Source organism: Spermophilus citellus (genome assembly GCF_964194105.1).
Source record: "Spermophilus citellus genome assembly, chromosome: 15".
NCBI lineage: Eukaryota > Metazoa > Chordata > Mammalia > Rodentia > Sciuridae > Spermophilus > Spermophilus citellus.
The window spans coordinates 50,284,106-50,309,872 of record NC_138195.1 but is presented as its reverse complement, the minus strand read 5'-3'; the positions used below and the strand labels follow the sequence as shown (position 1 = coordinate 50,309,872).

Sequence of the window (25,767 nt, the reverse complement as noted above, 5' to 3'; positions counted from 1 at the left end):
CTGCTTTTTTAGGTGCATTTAGGTAGGTAAAAAAGATATATAATCGAGACAAGAAAGGGGATCAAACTACAGATAAGACATTGAAATCTTCTTGAAAGAAAATTTGGAAAATCTCCATAATAAAGTGACAGGGATCTCACCACCTGAGTTTTATGAAAACAAATCATCTGTGTGCTTCATTGAGAAAACCAATGTGTAAGGAACTGACATGTTTTGTTCTCTCCATTAGCAATCTCTGTCATTTTCTTTGTCTCCTAGAAGAATGCTTCATTCTTAGGACTAATTACTCAGGTAGACAACCCGAGCCACACAACTCTTCTGAAGTCTACTGCTATCCATATTCCAGGGTTCTCCACATTACACAGAGCTCAAGATTACAGAGCACATTGAATTCCGAAGTCTAAAGAGTTTCTATACCATCTCCTCATAGGCTCCAGGTCATTTCAAAACAGTTCTAATGATGCATATGCATATGGCTGTTGGATCACATCCCATCATTTGAGTGCAGGCCATAATCAGAAGCTGCTGTTAGAAAGATTAATAGACTTATTGATAAACACTATAACTGAGGACTTCCCAACAAAGCCATTTAAACAGTAGGCTTGGGATCATGATAGATCAATACTGTAGAGTAACAGAAAGTGTTTTCTATTCAATTAGAGCCATTTCCATGTCTAAGAAAAGTGTTTTAAGGATAAACAATAAGCCCATTTTGATATAATTATCATTAGTATTGATTAATCATTGAACACAGTCCCACCTATCATGGATAGTGGCTTAGAAGGCAATATCTCAAAATGGCTTGTAATAAATTCATAATGTTAGTCAACAGAAGAGGCTTGATTCTGTTTGGTAAAACTGATAAAAACTTCACAACTTACTGAATATACGTCCCACCCAATGTAAACACTAAAAGAACAGTATTGGAAAGATAAACTCTTAAGCACATAGATCTGACAAGGTAATTAAAATGCAGATATTGAGGAAAGATTAAAAGCTTTCAACTCCATTTAGGACCTGAGCAGTCCTGGGGTACCAGTTTAGGAGATAATGTTCTATATGAAGATTCTTCCTAAATGATTAATTAGTATTTTGTCACTCACACTAAATCCATTATCATTATTAGCTTGCAAGACATTTTTCTGAGACCTAAGATGATATAAGTAATAACAGTGATTTACACTTTGCATTGCAAAAACTTGCCTCCCTTTTAAAACCAGTCTTATAATATACAGGATAGCTAGGTACTTTGGGTCCTATTCAGTAGGCAAGAAAACTGAGGCAATTTACTTTATCCAGTATATGGACACCTTGCTAGAAAGACTTCAGAGTAGTTAGATCTACTCCCTCTTGACTCTAGGTAAGTTCCACAGAATCCATGTCAATTTAATGTCATATTTTCTTTTTATTTTGATTGGATGGAATGGAATGCAAAGTTTATTGTCTAAGTCCATAATTCAGAGTGTTCAAAAGATTTAAATATTCTCAGCTGTCACCATGGTCATTCTTGTTCTCCTAGAATAAGAGAGATCGAGGGAAAATTGGAACACTTGAAGGGTCATCCATCTTGAAGTGGATGGATAACTAGAAATTATTCCTACATAAGCAGAGAACATTCTTCAGCATATGGGATCAGTCTTCATGATTCCACCATCACACAAGGTTTCAGCAAGGACTTCCTGGGGGTTATTCATGTCCTACATGATTGTGTTTACAAAGGTTAGATACAAGTTGTATAGGTCAGCTTCTTCTGAATTTTCCCAGATTGCTCCACAAATGCATGGAATTTTTCTAGGGTTATTTGACCTCCTCTTCCCAGTCCCTCATTTTACATGAGCTTCATGTGAGACTCTGTACATGGTAGCCACCATATTTTATGTTTCTTGTTCCTCTCCAAGAATGCTGCAGTCCATCTGGAAAGTGAATGTGGTATGGTGGTAAGGCGGCTGGGTCTCTATCCTGGCTCTACCACTTAACTACCTGATCTTGAGTAGGTATCTGAGCCTTCTTTCTGTTAAATGAAGATTTTTAACAAAATATGTTTTATTTTGCCATTTAAAAAATTTGTTCTAATTAATTATACATGCCAGTGAATGAATTTTGACATATTGCATTATTTTACCGTGTCTGAAGACCAAATGCAATCGTATGTGTAAATGCTATACAATTGCCAGATTATATTGAATGAAACAAGACTTGACTATGAATGGAATGAGGCAGTTTAGAATTCTGAACTTGAGAAATTCAGAAACCAGAGAGATCAGTTAGGGCACAAATCATTTGCTGAGTGGAGCCTTTGGGTTGGGCCTTGAAGGCTGCCTGAGGTTTGAACATAAAGAAGAGTATTTGAAGAGGCCACAGCAAAAGCATAGATTTAGAATTGGGAATACGTGGGTCACATTCATAAAGGAACAAAGGCACCAACTCGTGGTAGCAAAGGATTTGGAAAGAAGCACAGTGGAAAATAAAAGGGGCGATGTAGGGTAAGGGTGGTTTTTGGAGGTTCTTCACAGCCAGACTTAGAGTTGATGTATGAGATAGAAGGGAGCCCATGACGCTGGATAAATGTCATCTTTTAATTAAATTAATCTGGCCACATTGCAGAGATGAGACGAGAAGAAGAGACTGGCACCATTAAACGTATTGAGTTGATTTATGTCTGCAGTGGTGCCTGGGCCCGAACTCTGGTGGTCCATAATCCTGGTGGGAATTGAGAGGGCCCTATTCAATTAAAAAAGGGAACAGCCACAAGAGTGAGGAGAATTTAAATGTTGGAAATTATTTCACAAAGTGCTGTTTTGTTCCTCAGCCAGGCCCTTCCCTAGTAAATCATCTCGAATGTCTGTTGTCCTTGTGTTCCTAAGCTGCTTATCATTTCTTTATCCCTTATAAACCATGAGCTCCCATAACCCCTCCCCATCTATACTTCACTATTTTTCCTTTTAATCTGAAACTGCAAATGTGCTCAGCAGGCTCTCTCTGATTGTTAATTGGAATGTCCACTGGTGAAGCTTGCTCGGTGGCGTTGTAATTATTTCCCTGTATCTCTTTAATTTTTTTTCCCCTTGCTCACATCTGAAACTGAAAATATCTGCTCAACCCCTTGATCTCAGCAATTAGTTAAGTGGTATGCAGCTGGTTATCTGGGGGCGGGCTCAGACTCTTAATCATCTCCGTTCGGGTCTAAATGGGGATCTTCTTGAGTAGTGACACCTGTAATTAGTGGGAAGTTTCTAGAAAATACTTTCGGAGCTGTGGTTCTCAAAGTGGGGTCCACACATAAACAGCATTGGCATCATTTATCCTTAGACCCCCATCCCAGACCTACTAAATCAGAAACTCTGGTGGGGGGGGCACAAATTTTAACAAGTCCCCCCAAGTGCATGGCAGAGCTTGAGAACCACTTGTCCTGGAGAAATAGCTTCTCAGGGTTGAGTAACCAGATTCAGCAGGTAGAAGAGCAGGCCTTAGGAGCAGGAGGGAGGACAGTGTAGAGAGTGAGAAAATCCAGCCACACTGCCTTCCTGGAGATGATACAAGTGTCCAAGGAAATATTGTTAGCCGTGAAATTTTGTACTTGGCCTTTTCAGCCCTTTGAAAGAAAACCTGTTAGCTCTTGCTTGCTTTGTGCTTTGGAAAAATGAGTTCTGAAGTCAATTTTCTTGAAGATCTGTCTGTTGGATCTTCCTGCTCAAAGATCTGCACTGGGGATTGTACAATTAATTAGATGAAGAGACAGAGATTCATTTCCCACATTGGGTGAGTCTCATTTTCTTCTGTGGAGATTTTTACATGAAGAGGGTAGACTTACTTGATGGCCAAAAGGAAATGGGAGCTTGGGTTTCAGCCTGTATCTTACACTGTGCACATGCCCCATTTGAAGCAGATCTTCAATAAGATTCTTTTGACCAAGGCCCAGAGTCTTGGTCAAAACACTAAATTTGCTTCAGGTTTTAGTGTCATACACAGAGAGCTTTAAAAACTAGGTACTCAGGCCATGCTTCCACCCAGCTTCATCAGAATCTCTGGGTTGGGGTGGGGTGACTTGGACTAGTATTTTTTATGTTCTCCTGTTGCCTCTGAAGCCTAGAAGTGAGTAACCCATCAGCTACTAAGTCTGGTGGGTCCTTTCATTATCAAATCATTGGTTAATCAAGGATGAGTTAGGGTGACCTTGTTTTCTACTACCAGAGTCAGAACTAGTATCTTTCTTTCTGTTCTAAAAACTCCACTTTTTTTTTCCTATTGGCAACATATGCCCACCTAAAGCCTTTTCTGGTGTAGGTATGCATCATCACAGTGTCAATATGAATTTAACTGTGTGACCCAGGGTCACTTTCTTTTGTAGTTTTAAGTAACAATACGATTTCTTTGATGGTTCTTGAAATTTCTGTGTTATCTAGCAAGGAAACTCTCTTTACAAAAGGAGGAAGAGGAGATTGCATTTCATTCTCCTTCTTCAATGAATATTAATTATGATGATAAAGTCTCTTGGGGAGAAAAATAAATCCCGGCTGGCCACCCTTTGATTGTTAGATGATGTATTCTCTTAAAAGATCATGAACTTCTCCATGGGTTGTTTCCATTTGGGGAATGAAATAATGGAGTTTTGGAGTCTCCACTCTGTGGTCCCCGATTGTGTGATTTCATAAACTACAGGCACTTGGAAGATTTATCACAGAGGGGACCCTGATGAACAGTTCTGTTGCCACTTAAAAAACCAGGCAGGCTACTTCTCCTTGGGCTCTCAAGGCAAGCAGGAAATAACTAAAAAGGGATATAAAATATACTCCCTGATCACTGTGGTCCTACTGGGTCCCAGGACCTGTCTCTGTTTCGTCTGAGAGTTCCCACAGCTTGCTATCCCCTGTTCATCTGTCAGGGCGTGTTCATGTTACCTGGTTTCAGCCAGAGGAATTGGCTCATAGGAGCTGCAAAATTTACTTCTTTCATTGTTTCAGCTCAAAGTCTAGGACCTGTAGAATAATCATGAGATGATGATGAAATCAGTACTAAATTTTTTGAAAGAAGGACTAGAGTGAAGTTCAGTTATGGCTTTTAGATTGTTTTCTGTAAACCAGGGGTGTTGGTGAGGTATGTTTTCCAATATGGTATCCTCTAGCTTTAAATCTTTTCTTTATTGCTTTTGGGTAAGAGCAATATTATAGAAGGAAACAATGGGAATGACCAGGAAGGTCAGGAGCAACGGAAAGCAGTTGCTGCACCTGATTGCTCATACTTTTTCTGAATATCTATTTCTGTTTATGTTCAATCAAAATACCCTCAATGATACTGAGCTGTCATATCTCCACCCATTATTCCACTCCCCACCACAGCCTATCAAATATTTTTCCAACCAGATGTACTTCAAAGATACCATCAAATTAACCACAGAGGCATGGAATGAATAGGAGCTAGGGAACTCACGAGACTCCCCCAAGATGCCACCAATAATTATTGTAAGGGCAACAGTAAGATTATTATTTGGCCTTGGTGTCATAATAGTGAATTATCCATGATAGACTTGGGAATGAAACTTTCTCTCTGTTCCCTTGATTGTGGAGACATCATTTTGAATGAATACAAATTTCTAATGCATGAACCAAGTCCCTGCTAGCACAGAAGAAAACATCAGTGCAATATTTGGTACAGATTTCCCTATACCTGCTCACTTGCTTGTCACACACACACACACACACACACACACACACACACACACCACCCACCCACCCACACACACACATACACACACACACCATTTATTCTTCACTAGAACATCCTGCCAGTAGCTTCCAAAGCACAGACATGCTCTGTCCTGTCAACCCTTGGAATCTGTAGTGGATTTTTGGTCAACTTTATGTATTTCTTCTCATTGCAACTATGATGGCTAGGAAGTCTAACACCTGTTCACCTTGTGGGTTTTGTTCTTGAAACAAAACAAAATACCACTAATGGCCTGAGAATTGCAGAATTGTCCCTTATTAACTCTAGGCCTGGCAGTTGTCAATTCCTTTGTGAAGGAACTGTTGTTCAGTGTTGTTTTTGTTCAGTCCGCTTAGTTTGTAAATGCACATATAGGTGACTCTTGATGCTTGTCTGGAAGTTGTACCACATATTTGTGGTTTGGGAGATGGCAAAGGGCATGTTTGACTTGTAACCAAGATGAGGAATGGAGGAATCCAGTGCATGTCACATGATCGGTGATTCCCATAGACTGACATCCCAGGGATCTAAGGGGGTCCGCATTCCAACTGCACAGACTCCTGCCTGTTAAACAGCCAAGCATCGTCCTCACAGAAGTACAACTATACTAACTGGTATTGCGTATAAGGATTTCCAAGGTGCTAATCCTCGGAAACCCTTCATCTTCTCAAGCTAACTCTCTTCTGGAGCAAGAGGTCCATGTGGCTTCCCCTCTGGGGAAATTATTTCTTTTCACCTATATTCCTTCTCCCTTCCCGCACCTTACCCTCTTTGTGTTCTGGCCTGGGTGTTCCCATTTGCTTAGTGATAACAGCAGACTATGAATTGTCATTCACAGCTTTAAGATGTTTATGAAGCTTTCCTGCTTCCCACCCAGCCCAGACCTTGGGGCTGTTTTCACACTGATCCTCTGATCAGTTTGATGCTGGAAAGCACACAGAAGCCATGTACCAGTTTGTATAGTCGTACCCTTTTGAAATGCCTACTCTTGAGCCAAGTAGAGTGTGCTGGGGTGCGCATTGGCTGCTTGGCACACACACAAAGCCAATTAACCTGCATGCCAAAAACAAACAAATAAATAAATAAATAAATGAAAATTAACCCTTAGAGTACTGCTTCAATGATGGGGTTTAATGTTCTTGACTTTTTCCCGGTTGGGCAATGCTTCCTTCCCCAGATCAGAGTGCTGCACAGAAAGTCTATACTTGGTCTCACTGGAAAGTTAACCAGGATCTTCTCCACCACAGCTTTACTTGAGATGCTCCTGGGTTCTTTATCTATTAATTCACATGGCATTTCCAAGATCCAAAACACAGCCACCATGTTTAATAATAATAAAAAAAAGGTCTCTATTTCCATTGTGTTGGAGGGTGTGAGGATCTGATTTTTAGCCTTCATATCTGTCCTCTAAAATAATAAGGAAGTCAGTTCTTTAAGGGTTAATATAAAATCAAGGAATTTGGTGGTCACTCCTGCTTGTCCTTCCTCCAAGATGTCTGCATGATCTCCTCTTTAGATACGTAGTTCAACTGTTGAATGATGATAAAAAATAAATAAATAAACATGTAGATATAAATTTACCAAAAAAAAAATCCCCCAAAGCAAATAAAAATGATACACTGACTGGTTGAATGGAAACCCCTTGGCAATGCTTGCTTGATGATCACGAGGGGTAGAAAGACAAAATGTTTTATTTAATGAACCTTCATTTTGTCCTCTACCCCTTTCACTACCACTTCTCAGGGTTGTGGGAAATGTGATGATGTTTTTCATTTACTTCTTGCTTTTTCTTCCTCCTGTTTAATAGCCCAATAGAATCCTGCCAGAATTTCTACAAAGATTTCACATTGCAGATCGACATGGCTTTCAACGTGTTCTTCCTTCTCTACTTTGGCTTGCGGGTAAGTTTAACAACATCCCTCCTTGGCATCTACTCTCACAGGGAAGGGGAAGCCCAGGGTTTCCATTATAGATAACATATGTGCATTCTGATTTTCAGGTTGTGAGAGAGCCCTTTCCTTAGCTAAGCATTTTCTGGAAAACATGTTAATTATGTTTCAAGGGGATAATGGAGATTGAAATGACAATGGCGTCTCCACTGACTCATTGGTTTCTCATTCTTCTGTTCTCTCAAAAATTAAATAGAGAAAAAAACAACCTTTGGCTCTTAGAATGATATCTAGCATGCTACTGCTGATGAAGGGTTCTGTACAAATCTGAATTACAGAAATGTGTGAGTGTGTGCATGCACATGGTCTTTATAATTATATTTATAATAGAGAGTCTAATGAAGGTGAGATTATTCAACCTTCCCTATGAGGCTGTTGGAAACCATACAAAAACATATTGTTTGATCTTTCTCCAAGGCTAGCACAGTGCACTGTCACTCTCCAGAAGAGACAGTGTATCTGACAAAATTGCACATGACTGGTGTAGGACCTAAGAGAAGACTATAACTTCTCCCTTCAGAAACCCACAAATTTGCCCGTTAATCAAAGAATACAGATTGAATGCCAGCACTGTGCTTCTTATTTTTTTCTCTCTCTCTTATTTCTTCTTTCCCCCACCAGTTTATTGCAGCCAATGATAAGCTGTGGTTCTGGCTGGAAGTGAACTCTGTGGTAGATTTCTTCACGGTCCCTCCCGTGTTTGTGTCTGTGTACTTAAACAGAAGCTGGCTGGGTAAGTCAATCTCTTCTGCCATCTCTTTACTGGTTCCTGAATTGTGACAGAAACAGAGAATCCAGGGTGGATCAGAGGGTTGAACTGTCCCTATACAAAGAAAGTTCTGTGTATCCATGTGGACCGCTCTCTTGGAGTGTTAACATTGATAGTGACAGTTCTTTTGGGGTACTAGCCCAGAAGGATTTGCCCAGGTAGTACTCCAGGTGATGCAGTTTTATCATTGTTGAAGCCCCCGGGGTCATCACTGTCACAGCTAGGACTTCTGCTCTCTTGGTTTTGTCACTTGTCATTCAGGAACGTGGAGTCAGGGACTGTTGGGAATAAGACCAACTTTCCAAGTGACTGGTTCAGGTGCCCCAGAAGGCCTGCCTCTCAGAGTTAGCTTCTGTCTACTTACTTTTATGAGCAGTGGGTCCTTCATGGTCTATTTATACTTTACAAGTTCCTTCGGGAGACAGGACACTACAGGAGACTGAATTCCCTTCCTGTGCAGGGGAGAGTTTTTGCTAGTGCTGTGCTCAGTAAGTCACTTCCTGCATCTGTTCAAGAGGTCACTTCCTGTATCTGCTCAGGTCTTGTATCAGGACTAAGACAATTTAGTTGGGAAAAGTCACTTGTTCAGGGGATGACCATGACTTACAGTAACAAGTTCAAGATTGTCTTAATGCATTGTTTAATTTCTGCCCTCCTCGGGTCTACTGCCATGGGGTGTATTAGGGAAGAAGGAAGGCTAAAACGAGATGGAGGACTATTGGGGGTTTCCTTCTGTTCTTACTTTTAGCATTTTTTTGGCTTATTTTTTTTCTCAAAGTAACAGGTTTGTGCTGTAATTGGTGAAAAAATTAAAAGATAACACAAAGAAAATATCAATCATCTTTTTCCTTTCTTTCATCTCCCTGAGTTGCCCAGTGTTAACAGGCCTTCCCATCTTTCTTCCATGCTCATTCTACCACCAACATGGATGTGCATATTTAACAGTGCTGTAGAGGTGTAGTGTTTGTGTAAGAAACTGTATTGAATCATCACTTTGTAGTGCAATTTGTCTTTTCTTACTAATACATGATGGACATCCCTTCATCTCTGTAATAATTCATCTTATAAAAGGTTATAGCAGCTGGGCGTGGTGGCGCATGCCTGTAATCCCAGTGATTTGGGAGGCTGAGGCAGGAGGATTGTGAATTCGAAGCCAGCCTCTGCAAAATTGAGGCACTAAGTAATTCAGAGAGACCTTGTTACTAAATAAAGTACGAAATAGGGCTGGGGATGGGGCTCAGTGGTTGAGTGCTGCTGAGTTCAATCCCCAGTACCCCCCCCACACAAAAAGATTTCATAGTACAAGTAATTCATTTTATAAAATTTGTAATTTTTTTTAAATTCCATTATTTGTTTGTCACCGTATATACACCCATAACCCTAATAATGAATTTCCTGGATATATACTTTTTCATTTTTTTCTACAAGCAAGGTTTTAGTAAATACCTTTATCCATATATTCACATATTTATAAAATGCTCTTTCTATAGAAACTTCTACATTCCTGGAAGAGGAACTGCTGAGTCAAAAAATATGTGTATTTTATCTTGTAGATATTGATGGATAGCATTCTAAAAATGTTATGTCAAGTTGTACTTCCACTAGCAATATATTTTGATTTTCTTGCTAGCACTGTGAATTTATTACATACCTACTGTCAAGTATTTTAAAAATGAGCATCTTTAGTGTATGTCCATCACATACACAACATGCACATTTGTGTGTACATATATGTGAGTGTCCATATCCTTACATGGATCCCATTTTCTACTTGTTTTCTCATTAGAATCATATTCACTTGCTCAGGGGAAAAGTTATGATGCGAGAGGTGCTTGCTTCAGTGGTTTTTCTAGCTAGTGTGATGATCCAAGAAGTGTCCTGAGTGTATCCTCTGTGTGCCTGTGAGCCAAGGGACCCAAAGGCCTCCCCCTGACAGTTATCTAGCTTTTTAACCTGGGGAGCTGAATTTTTTTTTCACTCAGCCTTTTTTTTTTTTTTTTTAAAGAAAACTGGCTTGATGATCTCAAGGTTCTTACAGCTCAGAAAGTCTTTAAGACTCTTGAATCATTAATGAGAAGTTTGCATTCTAGGTTATTGGGGAGAAGTGGCAACTTAGTGAGATTAACTGAATCCAAATTGTGGATGAGCTTATAACTTTTATTTATTTATTTATTTGTGTGTGTATGGCACTTACCCATTGCCATACTCACACACACACACACATACCCCTATACCTCCCTAAATCCCCCAAATGAACAGAAAAGCAAAGGAAAATTTATTATATACTATTGTCAAGTTTTTAAAAAATGAGTATCTTTAGTGTGTATGTGTTAATCTCATGCACACTGTGCATGTATGTGTATGTATGGATCTGCTTTCTTTTCCTGTCTGGGCTCTAACTACACTGTGCACTTGAACAATCACTTGACTTTTCTGGACTCTCAGTTTTCCCATCTTAAAAATGTGGATTTTAAACTAAATCACCTTCCATTCTTCTCACCTTGTAAATTTGAATTTTACGGTGTGTATCCACCCTTACTTGTTCCCCTGTGCTTTGATGGTCATGCAAGTCCCTTCATGACTGGGGTGGCAATGTCCTCTACAGCAGACAGATTCTGCCCCAGGTAAAGGTGTGCAAGCCAGTTTCCTTGATGCGAGTGAAGTGTTCCTTAAAGCAGCTTGGTGTCAGTATTCCCTGGATGCTTTTGAGCCCACAGCCTTGGGTGGGTGACTCAACCTTGATTTTTGGAGGTGTTTTCCAATCTGGTGAAAGATCTACTAGAGCAATCAGGAAATGGGGAAGAAGAAAAGGAAATAGATCAGGTTTAACTGCATTTCTGACAAGACACCTCCTTGCATCAATTGTGGTTACTCTTCAAATGAAAGATGCTCTGAAATGCATTTCATTATGTTCATTTGTTGACCAGTATTTGTTGAGTACCTACTGTGTGCCATACGGTGTTCTGTATAATGGAGAAACAACAGTGAAGATAATAGACCAAGAGTCCCACATTCCTACACTACAGTGGGGGAACAGGAAACCATAGACCTAATCCATAATTAAATGATGCATTAGGAAGCATTGGTGCTACTGAAACCAAAAACAGACCGGTGACCTTCTGGGCCATGAAATAACAACAACAGCAGTAACAACAGCAATAAAAATAAAAATAAATCTCTCTCCTTTGTAAAAGAAAATAAACACTTTTGGTTCTTTGGTAACTGATCTTCTTGGGTGAGATCCCAAATGGATCTGCATCTTCTGGAAGGTAATTCAGTATAATCATATTTCAAGCTTCCTCTGTCTGACTTAATACAGGGGTTTATTATTCTGTGAAACAATTATTGTACCAAAGAGTTGCTGGAGGAAAAAAAAAATGAGCATTCCCAGGAAGTGTGCTCACAAAGGGAAGGGACCATCCCACAAAATGGGAGCATTCTGGGTTTCAGGAAGCATTGCTCTTCTGGAAGACAGAAGGGTGCTACTTTTGCTGACTGAGGTTTGAGATGAGATATAAGAAATATAAATCTATCCCAGTCTACAAGAATTTTTGAGGGTAGAGATTGAGACTGAGCTGGCACCATAGGGAAGAAAAGCCAGAGTGAAAGCCAAAGCTCTGTCCCTTACCTTCCCCAGAGCACAGTCCATACCACATTTGTCCTCTTCTTATTAATTTTGGATAGCATGTTTTATAGTGCAGTACATGGGTACTTTGTTGCATGTGTTATTTTAACAACACTGATATGTATTCAAATGCATCTACTCTGTGCTGGGAACTTGGCTAAGCCCCTCGACCACCTCAGCCCAATCTTCAGAGCAGGCCTATAGACTAGGAGTTACTGCCTCTGTTTGGAGATGAAGTAACTGAGGCTCAGCAAGGTCACCTCTCTTTTCCAAAGGTCACACAGCCTGTGGGGGGTGGAAAGGGTGATTCATCCCCCATTTGGACACTCAATGTCCATACTCTTATTTTTCTCTTCTGCCTTGGTCTTTACCCTTCAAAGATTTGGGGTTTAGGGGACAGAGTTGGGAATGATGGAGCTAATTCTCTTGCTTTTTGTTGGCATCCCCCACCCCCCTCTAGGGCTTCATGTGAGGCAGGAAAGGAGGGAGAGATCTTCAAGAAGGAGCATTCTGGTGTCTTCTCTTTCCACTCCTCCTCGCCCACCTTCGGTGTTTAGGAGCACTACAAGGACCAGGGAACACATAGAGCTACTGTAGTGTCCCCAAGTCTCAGTGTGCTTTACCACCCTGAGAACCTGTCCTGCTCCAGCTGGGAGATAGAACAGGGGCTTCCACACACCCCGGATTCATAGAAAGGAAGGATCAGAGCCACGTTTGGGGCTGGACCAACACAATTCACATCTGGCCTCAGTCACCTACCGACGGTCACTTTGAGAAAGGTCTTTTTGTGTACCTCAGGCTCAGTTTTCTCAGTCTTACCTTCTGTAAAATGGGGATAATCCCAGCAGCCACCTCAGTAGGTCACCATCAGGACATAATGAGGCACAGAGAGCAGGACACAGTGTCCATGGCGTGAGCTTAGTGAGAAGCCATGAGTATCCCTGGCCTCTCTCTCTAAACTGCCTGTCATATTTTAAATACCAGAAGAGAAAATAAACCAGAATAGAACCCAAAACAAGGCAGTGGGATGTGGGGGCACCACGTGGGCAGGCGGCAAGTGGCTGCTTGCTTTACTTCCGTCCCCACATACCCACTTACTCATCTTCATCGTCTCCCCACAAAATCCTCATCCTTCCCCACTAAAATAAATGCACCTTGAAACGAGAGACACATCTTATTTTGAGACTCGAATAATGTTCTCTAGGGAGAACTCATTTGTCTGTCTTGTTTTTTTAGGAGCCATTTCCCCAAAGAGGGCAAGGGACTTGCTTCCTTTATATGTTTTTGTAGAGGATCACCTTGTGTCATTAGAGGTATAAGTAGGGAAAATGGTCAGTTGACTAACTTGTTTTTTTATTTTATTTTATTTTTTTTTTGATGCTAGGGATTGAGTACAGGACCTTGCCAGGCAAGTGCTCTACCACTGAACTACACTGCCAGCTCTGTCTAACCTATTTTTATTGAGCACCTGCTGTGGGCTCAGTGCTGAGATAAGAGGAACACAGACCTGGTTGCCCCCTTTCCTAGTTATTTATGATTTGCAACATCTTTCAGACTGATGAATTTGGGATCTGGTCAGAGGCCAGTCATTGGAACTGTGTTTGGAAAACTAAAAGCCGGGCTCCCTTATCCAGGTCAGATCTAGCCTTAGACCTTAAAGCCATCAATACACTGCCAGAAAATAGAAAACACTGCTAAAAAAACTGAAAAGTGAGTCAGGACAATTAAAATGATTTAGGCATCTGCTTATAAATACGCCTGAGCGTTCTTTTATATGTCACAAGGTGATAAAAACAGAATTATATATTAAAAAAAGTACAAGTCCTCAAAAACAACAACAGCAAAGGGACAAAACATAGTTCCTGTTTGAGACCAAGGTTTCAATCTTGTTTTGGAACCAAAATAAACACACATGCAGTGACAGCAGGTAACACCGCCTGCTATATAATTAAGTCCGAAATTGTGAGGTACGAGCGGAAAGGCTGTGGGAGTTCAGAGAAGGAGCACACGTGGGTGGAGGAGTTTGGGAGGCTTCTGGGGAAGGCTGGGGCTCCGCTGACACTTGCCACAGGTGGCTGAGTTGGGCAGAGGGGAGGAAGTGGATGTTCTTGAACACTGAAAAGCCCACCAGGTGTGGTAGGTGGCAGGTGGCCTTGGAAGACAATATCATCATAGATAAGGAGGTGTCCTTTCTGGTGCAAGTGTCAGCTTCACCACCCTATCAGAAGGGTGTGTGATGCTTCTCTTGCTGCAGTAACACCCTCACACCCTGCCTTCAAACAACACACGTGTATCATCTCAGAGTTGTGTAGGTTACCAGTCCAATATCGGCCTCTCTAGGCTGAGACAGAGCGCTCTTCAGGGTCTGGCTGCTTCTTCTTCCTCTTGTTTTTTTTTTTTTTTTTTGGTATTGGGAATTGAACCCAGGGATGATTAGCCACTGAGCCATATCCTCTCAGCCCTTTTTCTATTTTATTTAGAGACAGGGTCTCGCTGAGTTGCTTAGGGCCTCACTAAATTGCTGAGGCTGGCTTTGAACCCATAATCCTCCAGCCTCAGCTGCTGGGATTACAGGCGTGTGCCACCACACCTGGAATGACCCAGCTTCTTTCTGAGGGCTCTGGGAAGGTGACATTTGTCTGTCTTTTACAGTTTCTGGAAATCACCACAGTCCTCAACTCATGGCCCCCTCCCCCATCATCCAAGCCAGCAACAGTAGCGGGTTTCCTTCTGTCATTCCAGTCTTGCTTTCTGTTATCTCCTCTCCCGGCCTCTCCTTTTCTGCCTTCCTTTTTTCATTTTAAGGACCTTGGGGATTACGTTGCTCTCCATACCAGGACAATTTCTGTATTTCCAGGTTAGCTGATGGACACCTGAGATTGCCTTAGTTGCCTCTTGCTATGTAGAGTTCTAGAGATGAACATGGACATCTTTGGAGGCCATCATTCCACCTACCAATAAGCTATTATTATTCCTATTTTGTCAAAGGAGAAGCTGAGACTCAGAGAAGTTAAGTCACTGTCCCAAAGTCATAGATCCAGGAAGAGTTAGAGCTGGAGTCTGTGTTCCCATTCAAATCTGTCAGTGGCTCTATAGAGGCCTTTGGAGTCCAAGGCTCAGAGCGTCACTGGGGTCCTCTGAGGTCTCCCCTCACTGTACTTATCTAGCCTGTTAGGAGAGGAGACCCTGGGGGAGACACCCGTTGGAGCCTGAGACCTTCCCCTCATGTAAAGATTTTCTTGTCCCCATGGGAATGCGTGAATTCCTAGACAGCCTTGCTGTTGTCTGTCCCTTAGCAGTGTCCCTCCTGTGGGAATACAGCACTGAGGGGAACATGGTAGGTCTGCATGTCCTCCCTGTACGGAGCCCTCTTTTCTTAGGAATCATGTTTTCTCATTTCTTTGGATTTCCTGAAGAACTGATGAATGCCAAAAGAGGGCAAAAGGGTCATGACAGTCTGCCATTGTCCCAAGGAAAATGAAGAATGGTGTCGGAACACTTCTTTCCCTATTTAGTGGTAGCACTCCCAGGGCCTTTACTGAAGTCTCAGGCATTTTCCTGTGAGATCCGAGATCTGCACCTTTTTATTTTTATTTTTATTTTTGAGAGAGAGAGAGAGAGAGAGAATTTTTTAATATTTATTTTTTTAGTTTTCGGTGGACACAACATCTTTATTTTTATGTGGTGCTAAGGATGGAACCCAGCACCCCACTCATGCCAGGCGAGCGTGCTACCTCTTGAGCCACATCCCCAGCCCCTCTGCACCTTTTTATAAACTAAGTGTAGCTAGTGCTTCAGCAGAGTGTCTGGTCCTGGGTGGCTCTCTACCTTGACAGAGGTCTGGATGGTTCAGTTAGTATCTGGACCTTTCATTGACCAGCTTTCGTATCTGGCAAGAATAATCAAGATTGAAGGCTGTGCACTGATTTTTGTTTCCTGGTATCAATAATTTTCAGCATACTGAGATTTAATAAAACAAACAAGTCAAAAACAAAAACAGTGTGGCCTGGCATGGTGGTATACATCTGTAGTCCCAATGGCTTGGGAGGCTGAGACAGGAGGATCAGGAGTTCAAAGCCAGCCTCAGCAACTTTAGTGAGGCCTTAAGCAACTTAGAGAGAGAGCCTGTCTCTAAATTAAATATAAAAAGGACCTGGAGATGTGGCTCAGTGGTTAAGGACTCCTGGGTTTAAGCCCTGGGGTACCAAAAAACAAAAACAAAACAAAAAATAACAGAATGTGGTTTGTCCAGAAAAGAGTACAGGCTGTCCCTCTTGGCAGCCCCAAGTGCACAGCCCTGACTCTCAGCCACCTCTTCCCCTTTCCTCCTGCCTCAGAACCTCTGGGCTATTAACTGGTGCCTGCCCTTTGGCTTGCTCCCTGCCTCTCCATGAGGAAGCTTCTCCCCCACCCCAGATATAATCCTCCCCCCTCTCAAGGCACAACCTCCAACTCCATCTCCTGTGTGGAGCTTCCCACTGTCCCTGTTGGACTGAATTCCCTTTGACCTTTTCCTCTTATGATTAGTACTATAAGTACAGCATAAACTATCTGCTTTGAACTATCAAGATGGAATGCCAGTTCCATGACAGCAATGTGACAGGGACCTTGGCTGCCTGCATTTTTGGCTATGTCCCTAGGATCTGGCACAGTGCCTGGCCCATAGTTCCTGCTTATTGAATGAATGAATGCGTGAGTCAGTCTTCTTAAAATAATGATACTAACAATTATTGATTGCTTATTTACAACAGGTACTATGCAACGGCTAGGCGTTCTTTGAGCTGATATTCTCGGCAACTCAATGATTTAGGATTCTCAGCCCAGTTTTACAATTGAGGTTTGGGGCTAAGTCACTTTCCCAGGTGGTAAGCAATGGCTCCAGCACTCAGACCAAGGTCATTCTGATCTGGAGCTGATGCTTTTAAAATGACTAGACCAGTGATTCTCAAGCTGTGGTTTCCAGATCAGGAACATCAGCAGAATTGGTTAGACATGAAGATTCTTAGACTCCAACCCAGGCCCATGCACCAGAAAGTATGTGAGCTGGATCCTGCCATCTATTGAGTCCAGCACTCCTGGCAATATTGATGCTCACTTAGCTTGGGGGCCCCTTCCTAGGCTCTGCTAGGATGGCTCTCAAATTTAACTGACCATGAGAATCTCCCAGAGAACTTTTAAACTTGATGCTTAGGTCATGCTTCCAACCAGGTATGCCAGAATCTCTGGCTTGGGGGTGGGATGACCTGACTTGTATTTTTTTGTTAAATGTTCTCCTGTTGCCTCTAAAGTGCAGCAAGGATGAGAACCTCTGATATATGTCTTAGTAGGCTATGGTTTCTGATTCAAGAGTTCTGGGGTGAGACCCGAGATCTGTACCTTTATGAGCTCCACAGTGTAGCTAATGCTTCTAGTCTGGGAACCACACTTTTAAGTAGCCAAGCTTTGTAGTCTAGATGTGCTGTACAATATGGTAATTATAAGCCACATTTGGCTATTTAAATGTAGGCAAATTACAATGAAATAAAATGTAAAACTCAGTTCTTCTGTTATACTACCTGCACTTAAACTACTCAATAGCCTCATGTGGGTAGTGGCTATGGGGTTGGGCAATATGAATGTAGAATATTCTGTTATTCTAGAAAGTTCTCTCCACCTTGCTGATGTAGAATGGGGGTCTGTGATAGCAAGTACCATGACTCCATTTTTTGTATGCCCAGGACACTCTTGCATACACTGGAATCGTGACAAAAGTTTTTTGCAGTGGTTTTTAGTGAAAGAACTATTGATAAAATGTCTGTCTCAAAAAGAATTAAATAACTTCCTTAAACGTATGCTAGAAAAATCATTAATTAAAAATCACTATTCAAAAAGAATCTCCAACCCCTGACTGATTAAATTAAATATACTCGAGGACTCCATAGGGGGAAAAAAATACTAAAGAGGCACTGGACTGTCTTCAGCCCCACCTTTTCCCATCAGGACACCCTACTTTCTGCTGCTGAGAAACAGCCTTTTGGGTTTGAAAGGAATGGTCTCTGGTTCCCCCTACAGGATGGTCCTGGAATTTGCTGGATTACTTTGAGATTAAACATTCAGGGATGGAGAGGAACAGACTGGCTCTTATTCAAATGGGCCCTATGTGGTTAGCCATGGTGGGGACAGGCTCAATTTTAACTCCCACAAACCCAACCACTGTGACCATCATGCCCCTTCTCCTCCCTCCTCCAAGCGTGTTCCCAGTCACAGCCATCTAGCCTGGAAGATCAAGCCTTTGGAAGCCCCCAGGGGTCACTGGCTCCATATCATCAGGTGGCTTAAACTCCAGATTTCACATCTAGATTCTTGAAGCTCAAAACTTTCCAAGTAAACCTGCTCCCTGTAGTCTTTAGTTTTATTTAAAGTAATAATAATAAAATAAAGGAAAGTAAAAGCATGATTTGTCTTTTGAGGACAAGGTGTTTTGGGGTGGGGGAGGGAGAAAGAAGGGGCAAAACCGAAAAGTGCTTCTATAACCAGAATAAAGTCAGATGTATTCATATTATGCATATATGTGTATATGTGTGTATGTGTATGTATGTGCATACATATTAATCATATATAATCATCTCATATGTTCTGCCAAATAGCACTATAGACTAGATGTCATTTTAGGACCATTTACAGATGAGGAAGCGGAGGCTTAGAGAAGTCATGTAGGGAGTAAGTGGTGGACCTAGGCTTTGAACACAGGCAGTCTACCCCAAGGTTCATGTTCCTCAATTTGATACTATGCTCAAAGAGTAAACTTACCTAGCTATTATATTTATACTTTAAAAAAGTGAGTCTAATAGTCCCATCCAATCAGATCAAATAGTAGCATCCTCATAATTCTAGTCCCGTAACCAAAAGCAGACAGACTCCTTGATAGGATTTCACTGGCACTCTCAAGTGAGAAAAGAAATTAAGAAGTATCCCAATCCAGTCTTTAAAATTTGAATTAATGCAATTTCTGTAACTTCCCATCTGCTCCCCCACACCCCTTCAACAGATTTCTCTTCTGAGCTCCTTGGCCTATTCTGTACAAATAGCCAAAGTAATAAAAATGATCTGAGTTATTCCTGTTAGTCCATCTTGAAGTAGTATCATTTTGGAGATTATGGGCTGCTGTTATCCACATGTTTGTGTTTCCCAAAATTTGTATGTTGAAGCTTAACCCCAATGTGGTGGTATTAGGAGGAGAGACATCTGGGCAGTTATTGATCATGAGAGTGCAGCTCTCCCAGTGGTATTAGTAGCTTTATAAGAAAGTCCCAAGAGAGATTGTTAGCCACCCCCTCTTTATGGGAGAACACAAGAAAGTGCCATCTGTGAAACAGAGGATAAGCTCTTACCAGATACTGCATCTGCTGGCGGCTTGACCTTGAACATTTCAGCTTGTAGAACTGTGAGCAATAAATTTATGTTGCTTATAAATTACCTAGCCTACAGCATTTTGTTATAGCATCCAAATGGACTAAGATATGGAGCTCTCCTCTTTGCCTGAGCTTTTGGTTTTTTGAAGGGGGAGAACTTCATGGCCATCCATCTTGGGAGTAGCATTGAGAATGAATTGCTGTAATAGAGCAAAAGAAATGAACTTGTTATTAAGTTCTGTCCTTGTGATTAGGCCCTGAAGAAGGCAACCCCAGCAAAGTGGAATGCTAAAAGTTGGATATATTTCAGAGAGCTGACTGCCATTCCGGTAGCTGCAATAGTAGCTAAAACTGTTTCTAGAGAAATTATGCTTCTGTAAGAGATTTCCAATTGTGTTCTCTTGATATTGCTTTGTCAGGGACAGGCTTTAAATAAGATGCCCTCCGCAGGTAGCAGAGATTCTAAATCCTCATTGACTTACATGGCTGTTATATGCCAAATTGGAAATAACTTCCTAAAATGAACGTCTTCAAGGAATGAATTCAGCAGTAGGTTTTCATAGATGCCAAAACCTCTCTAGATGGTTGTACTTCATCTGGACTGTTATTGGAACAGCCTCCTGGAGCAACCTAAATCTCCAAGACTGGATGTATATTTACCTTTGTGTCATCTTCAAAAAAATAGATGCCTTGATTCTCTTCCACAAAATCAGGGCCTTGACAGATTGAACTGGCTAGCAGATCAGGTAGAGAGAAGTGAACACCAAGAAGCAGCAGAGACACAAGGGCACTTAATCAATTGAACTCCTGTATGCGAGTGACCCAAAGATGGGTAAAACAGAGATTGTGGCTTTATAAGATGCAGGTAGTTTAATTGAGGGGAAAAAAAGCAAGATTATAGGAATTTGGAAGAAGAATAGATGAAGGAAAGCTGGCCATCCCAGCCCAAACTAGATTTCAGGTATCTGAAATGTAGACATATTTCTCCTACAGCATCTCCTCCAGGTGTGGTCCACAGGCAGCAGATGACCTGGAGACTTACTAGAAATCAAAGTTCTCCACCCAACACCAAACCTGCAGAATCCAACTCTATGAGGGGCAGGGTTGAGGTAGCTTTAGAAAATCTTCCAGTTCATTCTTAGGATAAACTGCTCGTGGCGGTGTCTTAGAAATACCTGGGGAGCTAGGATATCTCTTCCTGTCCTAGTCAGACTGTACTTCAGGCCAAGTACATCAGAATCTCTGGAACAGAACTCAGCCAGTAGAATGATTCCAGTTCCCAGAATCATTTCAACACACAGCCAGGGTACAGAAACTCTGCAAGGTGATGGTTCTTACACCAAAGGAACACACCTGAATATACTGGAGAAGAATTTAGAAAAAAAAAATCTTCTCCACAAAGAATTTTAAGCTCCTTCTAAAATCTATTGAGTTAGATAATGTGGTCAAGGACAGTTGTTAAATGGCATGGACACCACAGAGTCTAGGTAAGTGTTTCTCAAACCTTAATCACATGAGAATCCTGCAGAAGCCTGGTTTTGAAATAGATTTCTGGGTTCCATCCATAGAGCTTAGGATTCAGTACATCTGGGTGAGGCCTGGGGATCTGCAATGCAAATCAGTTTCCAAGTGATGTTGATGCTGCTGGTCTGGGAACCATGCTCTGAAGTCTACTGGTCCAGCCTAGTGTGAGGCTGAAGTTGAATTCTATTAGTGGCTGCTATGACAGTTACCATAATTCTGTATTCCAGTAAACCCTGCTATTTTTATGCTCCAAACTATCAGTATTTTTACTGATGCAATCCCTTATTTTGAGATGTTTTAGAAATTAGCTTCTGAATCATTTACATCTTGAGATAGAACCAGCATATTATATTCCACACTACGATTTCAACTTGAGCAGAGGAGCCCTCTTTAAGGAAGCCTTCTGATCTCCCCTGTAACTCCCATGCAAGGTCTTCAAGTCCTGTGTTATTAGTAAGAGGGAACCCTCTTTGCTAGTGTTTATTGCATCCTAATATTCCCTCCAGAGCCAGTTTGGTTGATATCTCTTCCTCACCTCCTGGAATTGGGATAGGGTCAGCTCATTAAGGAGAAGCTCATTAAAGAAGAGGTTGTGTTGGAGATTAGGGAAAAAGAAGCAGAGGAGAAAGTTCTGTTTCCTAGAGCCTGACCTCTATTTCCCTAGGAATAGAGCCCTTCAAGTTGCTTCTCCTGGGGAGGATTCTCTAAGGACCTGATCCTTCTCCAACTATAGGACAATTTGTTTTTTTTTTTTAAGTATTTTTATTTGTAGATAAACACAATACCTTTATTTTATTTATTTATTTATCTATCTATCTATCTATTTATTTATTTATTTTTGTGTAGTGCAGAGGATTGAACCCAGTGCCTTGCACTTGCTAGGCAAATGCTCTACCATTGAGCTACAACCCAGCCCAGGACAACTTATTTTAACAAACATTCTCTACCTATCATTTACCTGGGCTCCTTAGGCCTGGACTAGTGTATTTGCAAAGGTAAGAGTGAATGATGGGTGATGACCATCTCCATTTCTCATAAAACACAGTGCCTAATGTGAACTAGATATCAAATACCAATATGATTCTGCTTTGCCCATATAACAATCACTAAATTTGAATTCTCCTTTAAAGGCCAGATAGGAATTTAGTAGACCACCACGAAAAGGGGGGTACCATCAAGTTGTTATTCCTGGGTGGATTGCAAAACCTGCCCCTTTTCAGATCAGGGGCACAGCAAATTGTTTTTTTTATCCCATATAAACTCATTGTCACAGTCCTTGTCCTATAGTATCCAGCCTCTCTTTTCACCTTAATTACCTGCTTTTCTGTGAATTTCTTCTCTTTTAACTTGGGCCACCTCATAAGTAGTTACCAGCCACTCTCACCCCTAAATCACAGGTATATTCCATCTCCATGGCTTTGGAGTTCCCTATCTGGCAGGCATTCTTGTTGGCTTACTGGAACTCAATCTGTTATGATCCTGCCTCTGCCAAAAACAATATCATGCAAACCACTCTTTTGATTCTAGGTAGTGTTTTTTATTTTTTATTTTTTGGGGTTGTTGTTGTTTTTTCAGTACTGGGGATTGAACGCAGGGCCTTGTGCATGCTAGACAAGAACTCTTGTTATATTTTTATAAGTAAACATGCCTTGGCTCATCAACTGCACTTGGTCTGACCAATCCATCAAACTGTCTATTTTTTTTGTAAATAAAGTTTTATTAGAACACAGACATGCCCATTCATTCACACATTGGCTGTGGCAGTGCCATGGATACCTAGGGGACACAAATCCTAAAATATTTACTCTTGCTCTTTACAGAAAGTCTGTTGATAGCAGTTGTGACATATTTTTTCACATTCCTCTAAATTTCTATCCAGTGTTTTGCACATTATAAATCTATCAATTTTGATAAATGGGGCATAAACTGTCTTCTGAGATCAGTAGAAATGCAATAGTAATAAAATAAACACTTATTTTGGTTGAAGTTATTGTAGCTACCACATATTGTGCAGGGGTATTAGACTAAGCTCTTTGCATGTCTGTCTCATTTAATCCTCTTCAGTCAGCTAGCAGAACCTGGAACATAGAGAGGTGAATTGTCTGATTAGCAAGCAATGCTGCAAGCATTTGAACTCAGATCTTTGTAATCTCATTGCCTCAGCTTTTAATTACTTCTAGTTACTCATGTTCAGTTCTAGTCCTCATATGTGTTAGCAGACAGAAATCTTCAAAAACCCTTTCAATCAGATAAGCACAAAAACCAAACTTACAGTGTCACAGAAGGGCTGAGAGAAGATAAAACAAATGACCCTGAAAGTGGGGGCCTCCTGAAATTCCATTCCTTACATTCTTGGCTCCCTCTTGCTTATGTGGCAGCAGCTCTGCATAATTATACTATCATCATCATCATCTTCCTATATTCATTCACTCAGCAAACCAGGGGACAAGTGGAAATGTAAGATGTTGATTGCTGTTTGCCTTTAAGTTCAAGCCATGAGTAAGATCTCTTCCTCTGCTTTGGGAAAGAGGAATCTGTCAACTCCAGGTTACAAAAATAAGTATTTACAGGGAAATGAAGATAACCAATGGGCGAGGCATAGCAAGTGGAGGCTATCTCTAGAAGGAGAATGAATGTCTCTTTTAAAAGGGCGGCTGTTGATCACCCTTGGCTGATTCTGGTCATATTGTTTCTTTCTCCAAGTCCAGAAGCTTCTCTTCCTCCTGCTCTTCTCCTCATTGGTCCCCAAACCTCAGTCACTTGCGCTTGGAAACTGGTACAGGTGCAGCATTGTTTTTCTGCTGGAGACACATGGAATTCTGGTGTCTTCTCTCTAGGAAATGGTGTGTGAGGCTGTTTTTCTTCTTACCACATCTGTTGTCCAGCATCCATTACAAGCCTGTAATTTGGCACCTGCTGACAACACAAAACAGCTTGCATCAGATAAATAAACCAACCAAGATTCTTACTGGGGTAGGTGGAATTTCTTTTTAGCAAATTTTAAACACTACAACTTCAATTTGAAAGCTGGGTCTGAAATCTTTTTTCATATAAATTTAATGTTCATTGTCTGAGGACATCTTATTTCTATTAATTTTTTGCTTTTATTCATTTTATGCAACAGTAGCCTCCCTTGAATTATTACCAGTGCTTGTCATCTGGTGAAGAAGAAAGATCCAGACCCCACTGAGACCTAGGGGCACAGTCTTTCCATGAACTGACCTGCCCAAGTGTGTGTCCTCTTGCTGCAGCCCCAGTGGCTGTCCCCAGTCCCACACTTGAGCTGTACTGCATTTTCCATTGTGCTATTCTGAAAGATTTCTTGTGCAGTTCTGCCATCTAGTGAGAGAAAGTAGGAATGGAAAACGAGGTTGCCCTCAGAATTCTGCTTCTGCTAATTAACCTCAGCTGAAACAAATTCCTAAGCTTTGCACTCTTAGAAGGTGAAAAATCCCTCAAAGGGACCCCAGCCTAAGTGGAGAAGCCTGATAATGACAGATGTCAATCAAATAGCTAGATTGTGCAATTGATATCTGTGTTCAGGCTAAGCATGAATTCAAACAGCCTAAGAGGACTTCCAGGGCAGGGCAAGGGCAAGAATTGTAGCCTGATTCTAAAGTAAAGATGTCATACATTTTTCACTAAGATAAAAGTCTATCTTCTATGGTCTGTGCAATCTTTTTAAACACTGTAGGATATTTTCCTTCTGTCTTTTGACTGAATCGGCTTCGAATTTGAAAGAAATATTGAAGTGATCTGTCACTGCTTTCTACATGTCAGACCGTCAGCTTCAAATAATGAAAGAAGGCCCAGATTCTGAGTAGATATGTTTTCCAAGCCTAAACAGAAATAGGAACTTTATTAATAAACTCGAGTCTAGCCATCATATGTGCACCCCAATGCACCGGAACTGATTTATGAACCAGAGCTGAGATATTTCAATGAGAACTTGCTGTGTTAGTATGATAAGTGCCATTATTTCATTCTTGCTCCCTAGGAGGCCAGTTAGTATGATCTTCCCATTGACTATCTTCAGGCAGGTCTCAAAGGTCATTTTTGTGGAAGATAATAGGGCTTTTCATAGATATGCTTTTGGTTGCCTACCAGAAGCAGTATAATACAAAGAGAAAAAAAAAAAGGAGTGAACATTTTTATCCTGAATTGTCATTGTTTGTATTAACTCATATATAAGGAAGAAAGTCTTTTTTTTTCTCTATCATGGCATCTCTATCATTTTTTTAAACTTTCTGGCTGGTGCAAGGTAGAAAAATATTTTTTAGAAAAATAATGGGAAGAAACTGAATGAGGAGTAAGAGCCACAACACAAAGAGAAGTAGAACTCTGGATTTCCTGCCTCTGAATGGAAAGTTAGGATTTTAAGGAGGAAACCTATGAGAGAAGTTGGTTGAGTTATTCCAGGACTAGCAGGAACTTGGCTCAGCTGTGGTTGGTCAAGGAGCACATTGATGATATGCAAGGACTGCGTAGGGTCAGGTACTCACCAGAGCAGGAAAACACACGTGACCTGTAGGTGCAAATACACTTGTCAAAGCTACTTCCGTGGGGTCTACTTAGCAAAGGAAAACAACTGCTTCCAAAGGGGCAGGAGCGATGAAGTAATCCTGGAAGCAGGTTTTTAGGGCTCCTTATGTTCCAGAATCTTTAAAAAGTGATCAGTAGCATGTGCAGGGGTGGGAGACAGGGAGATTTATGCGTATGTGAGTTGTTTTAAAATAGCCACCCATCTTGAAATAGCAGTTTAGAAATATGTGTGGAAAGAAATTCTTCATGATTCTTAGTTCTAAT

At 41.2% G+C, this 25,767-nt stretch overlaps 1 protein-coding gene across 9 annotated transcripts in view; it reads left to right on the top strand.

The window, feature by feature from the left end:
• Positions 1-25,767, top strand: part of KCNMA1 (potassium calcium-activated channel subfamily M alpha 1) — a 705,800-nt gene that overhangs the window by 410,056 nt on the left and 269,977 nt on the right. For all 9 annotated transcript variants that reach the window (XM_081267518.1, XM_081267514.1, XM_081267517.1 and 6 more), the window contains exons 4-5: positions 7,511-7,604; positions 8,274-8,385. In XM_081267518.1, coding sequence (XP_081123644.1) covers positions 7,511-7,604; positions 8,274-8,385 — 206 coding nt within the window. The remainder of the gene's footprint in view (positions 1-7,510; positions 7,605-8,273; positions 8,386-25,767) is intronic.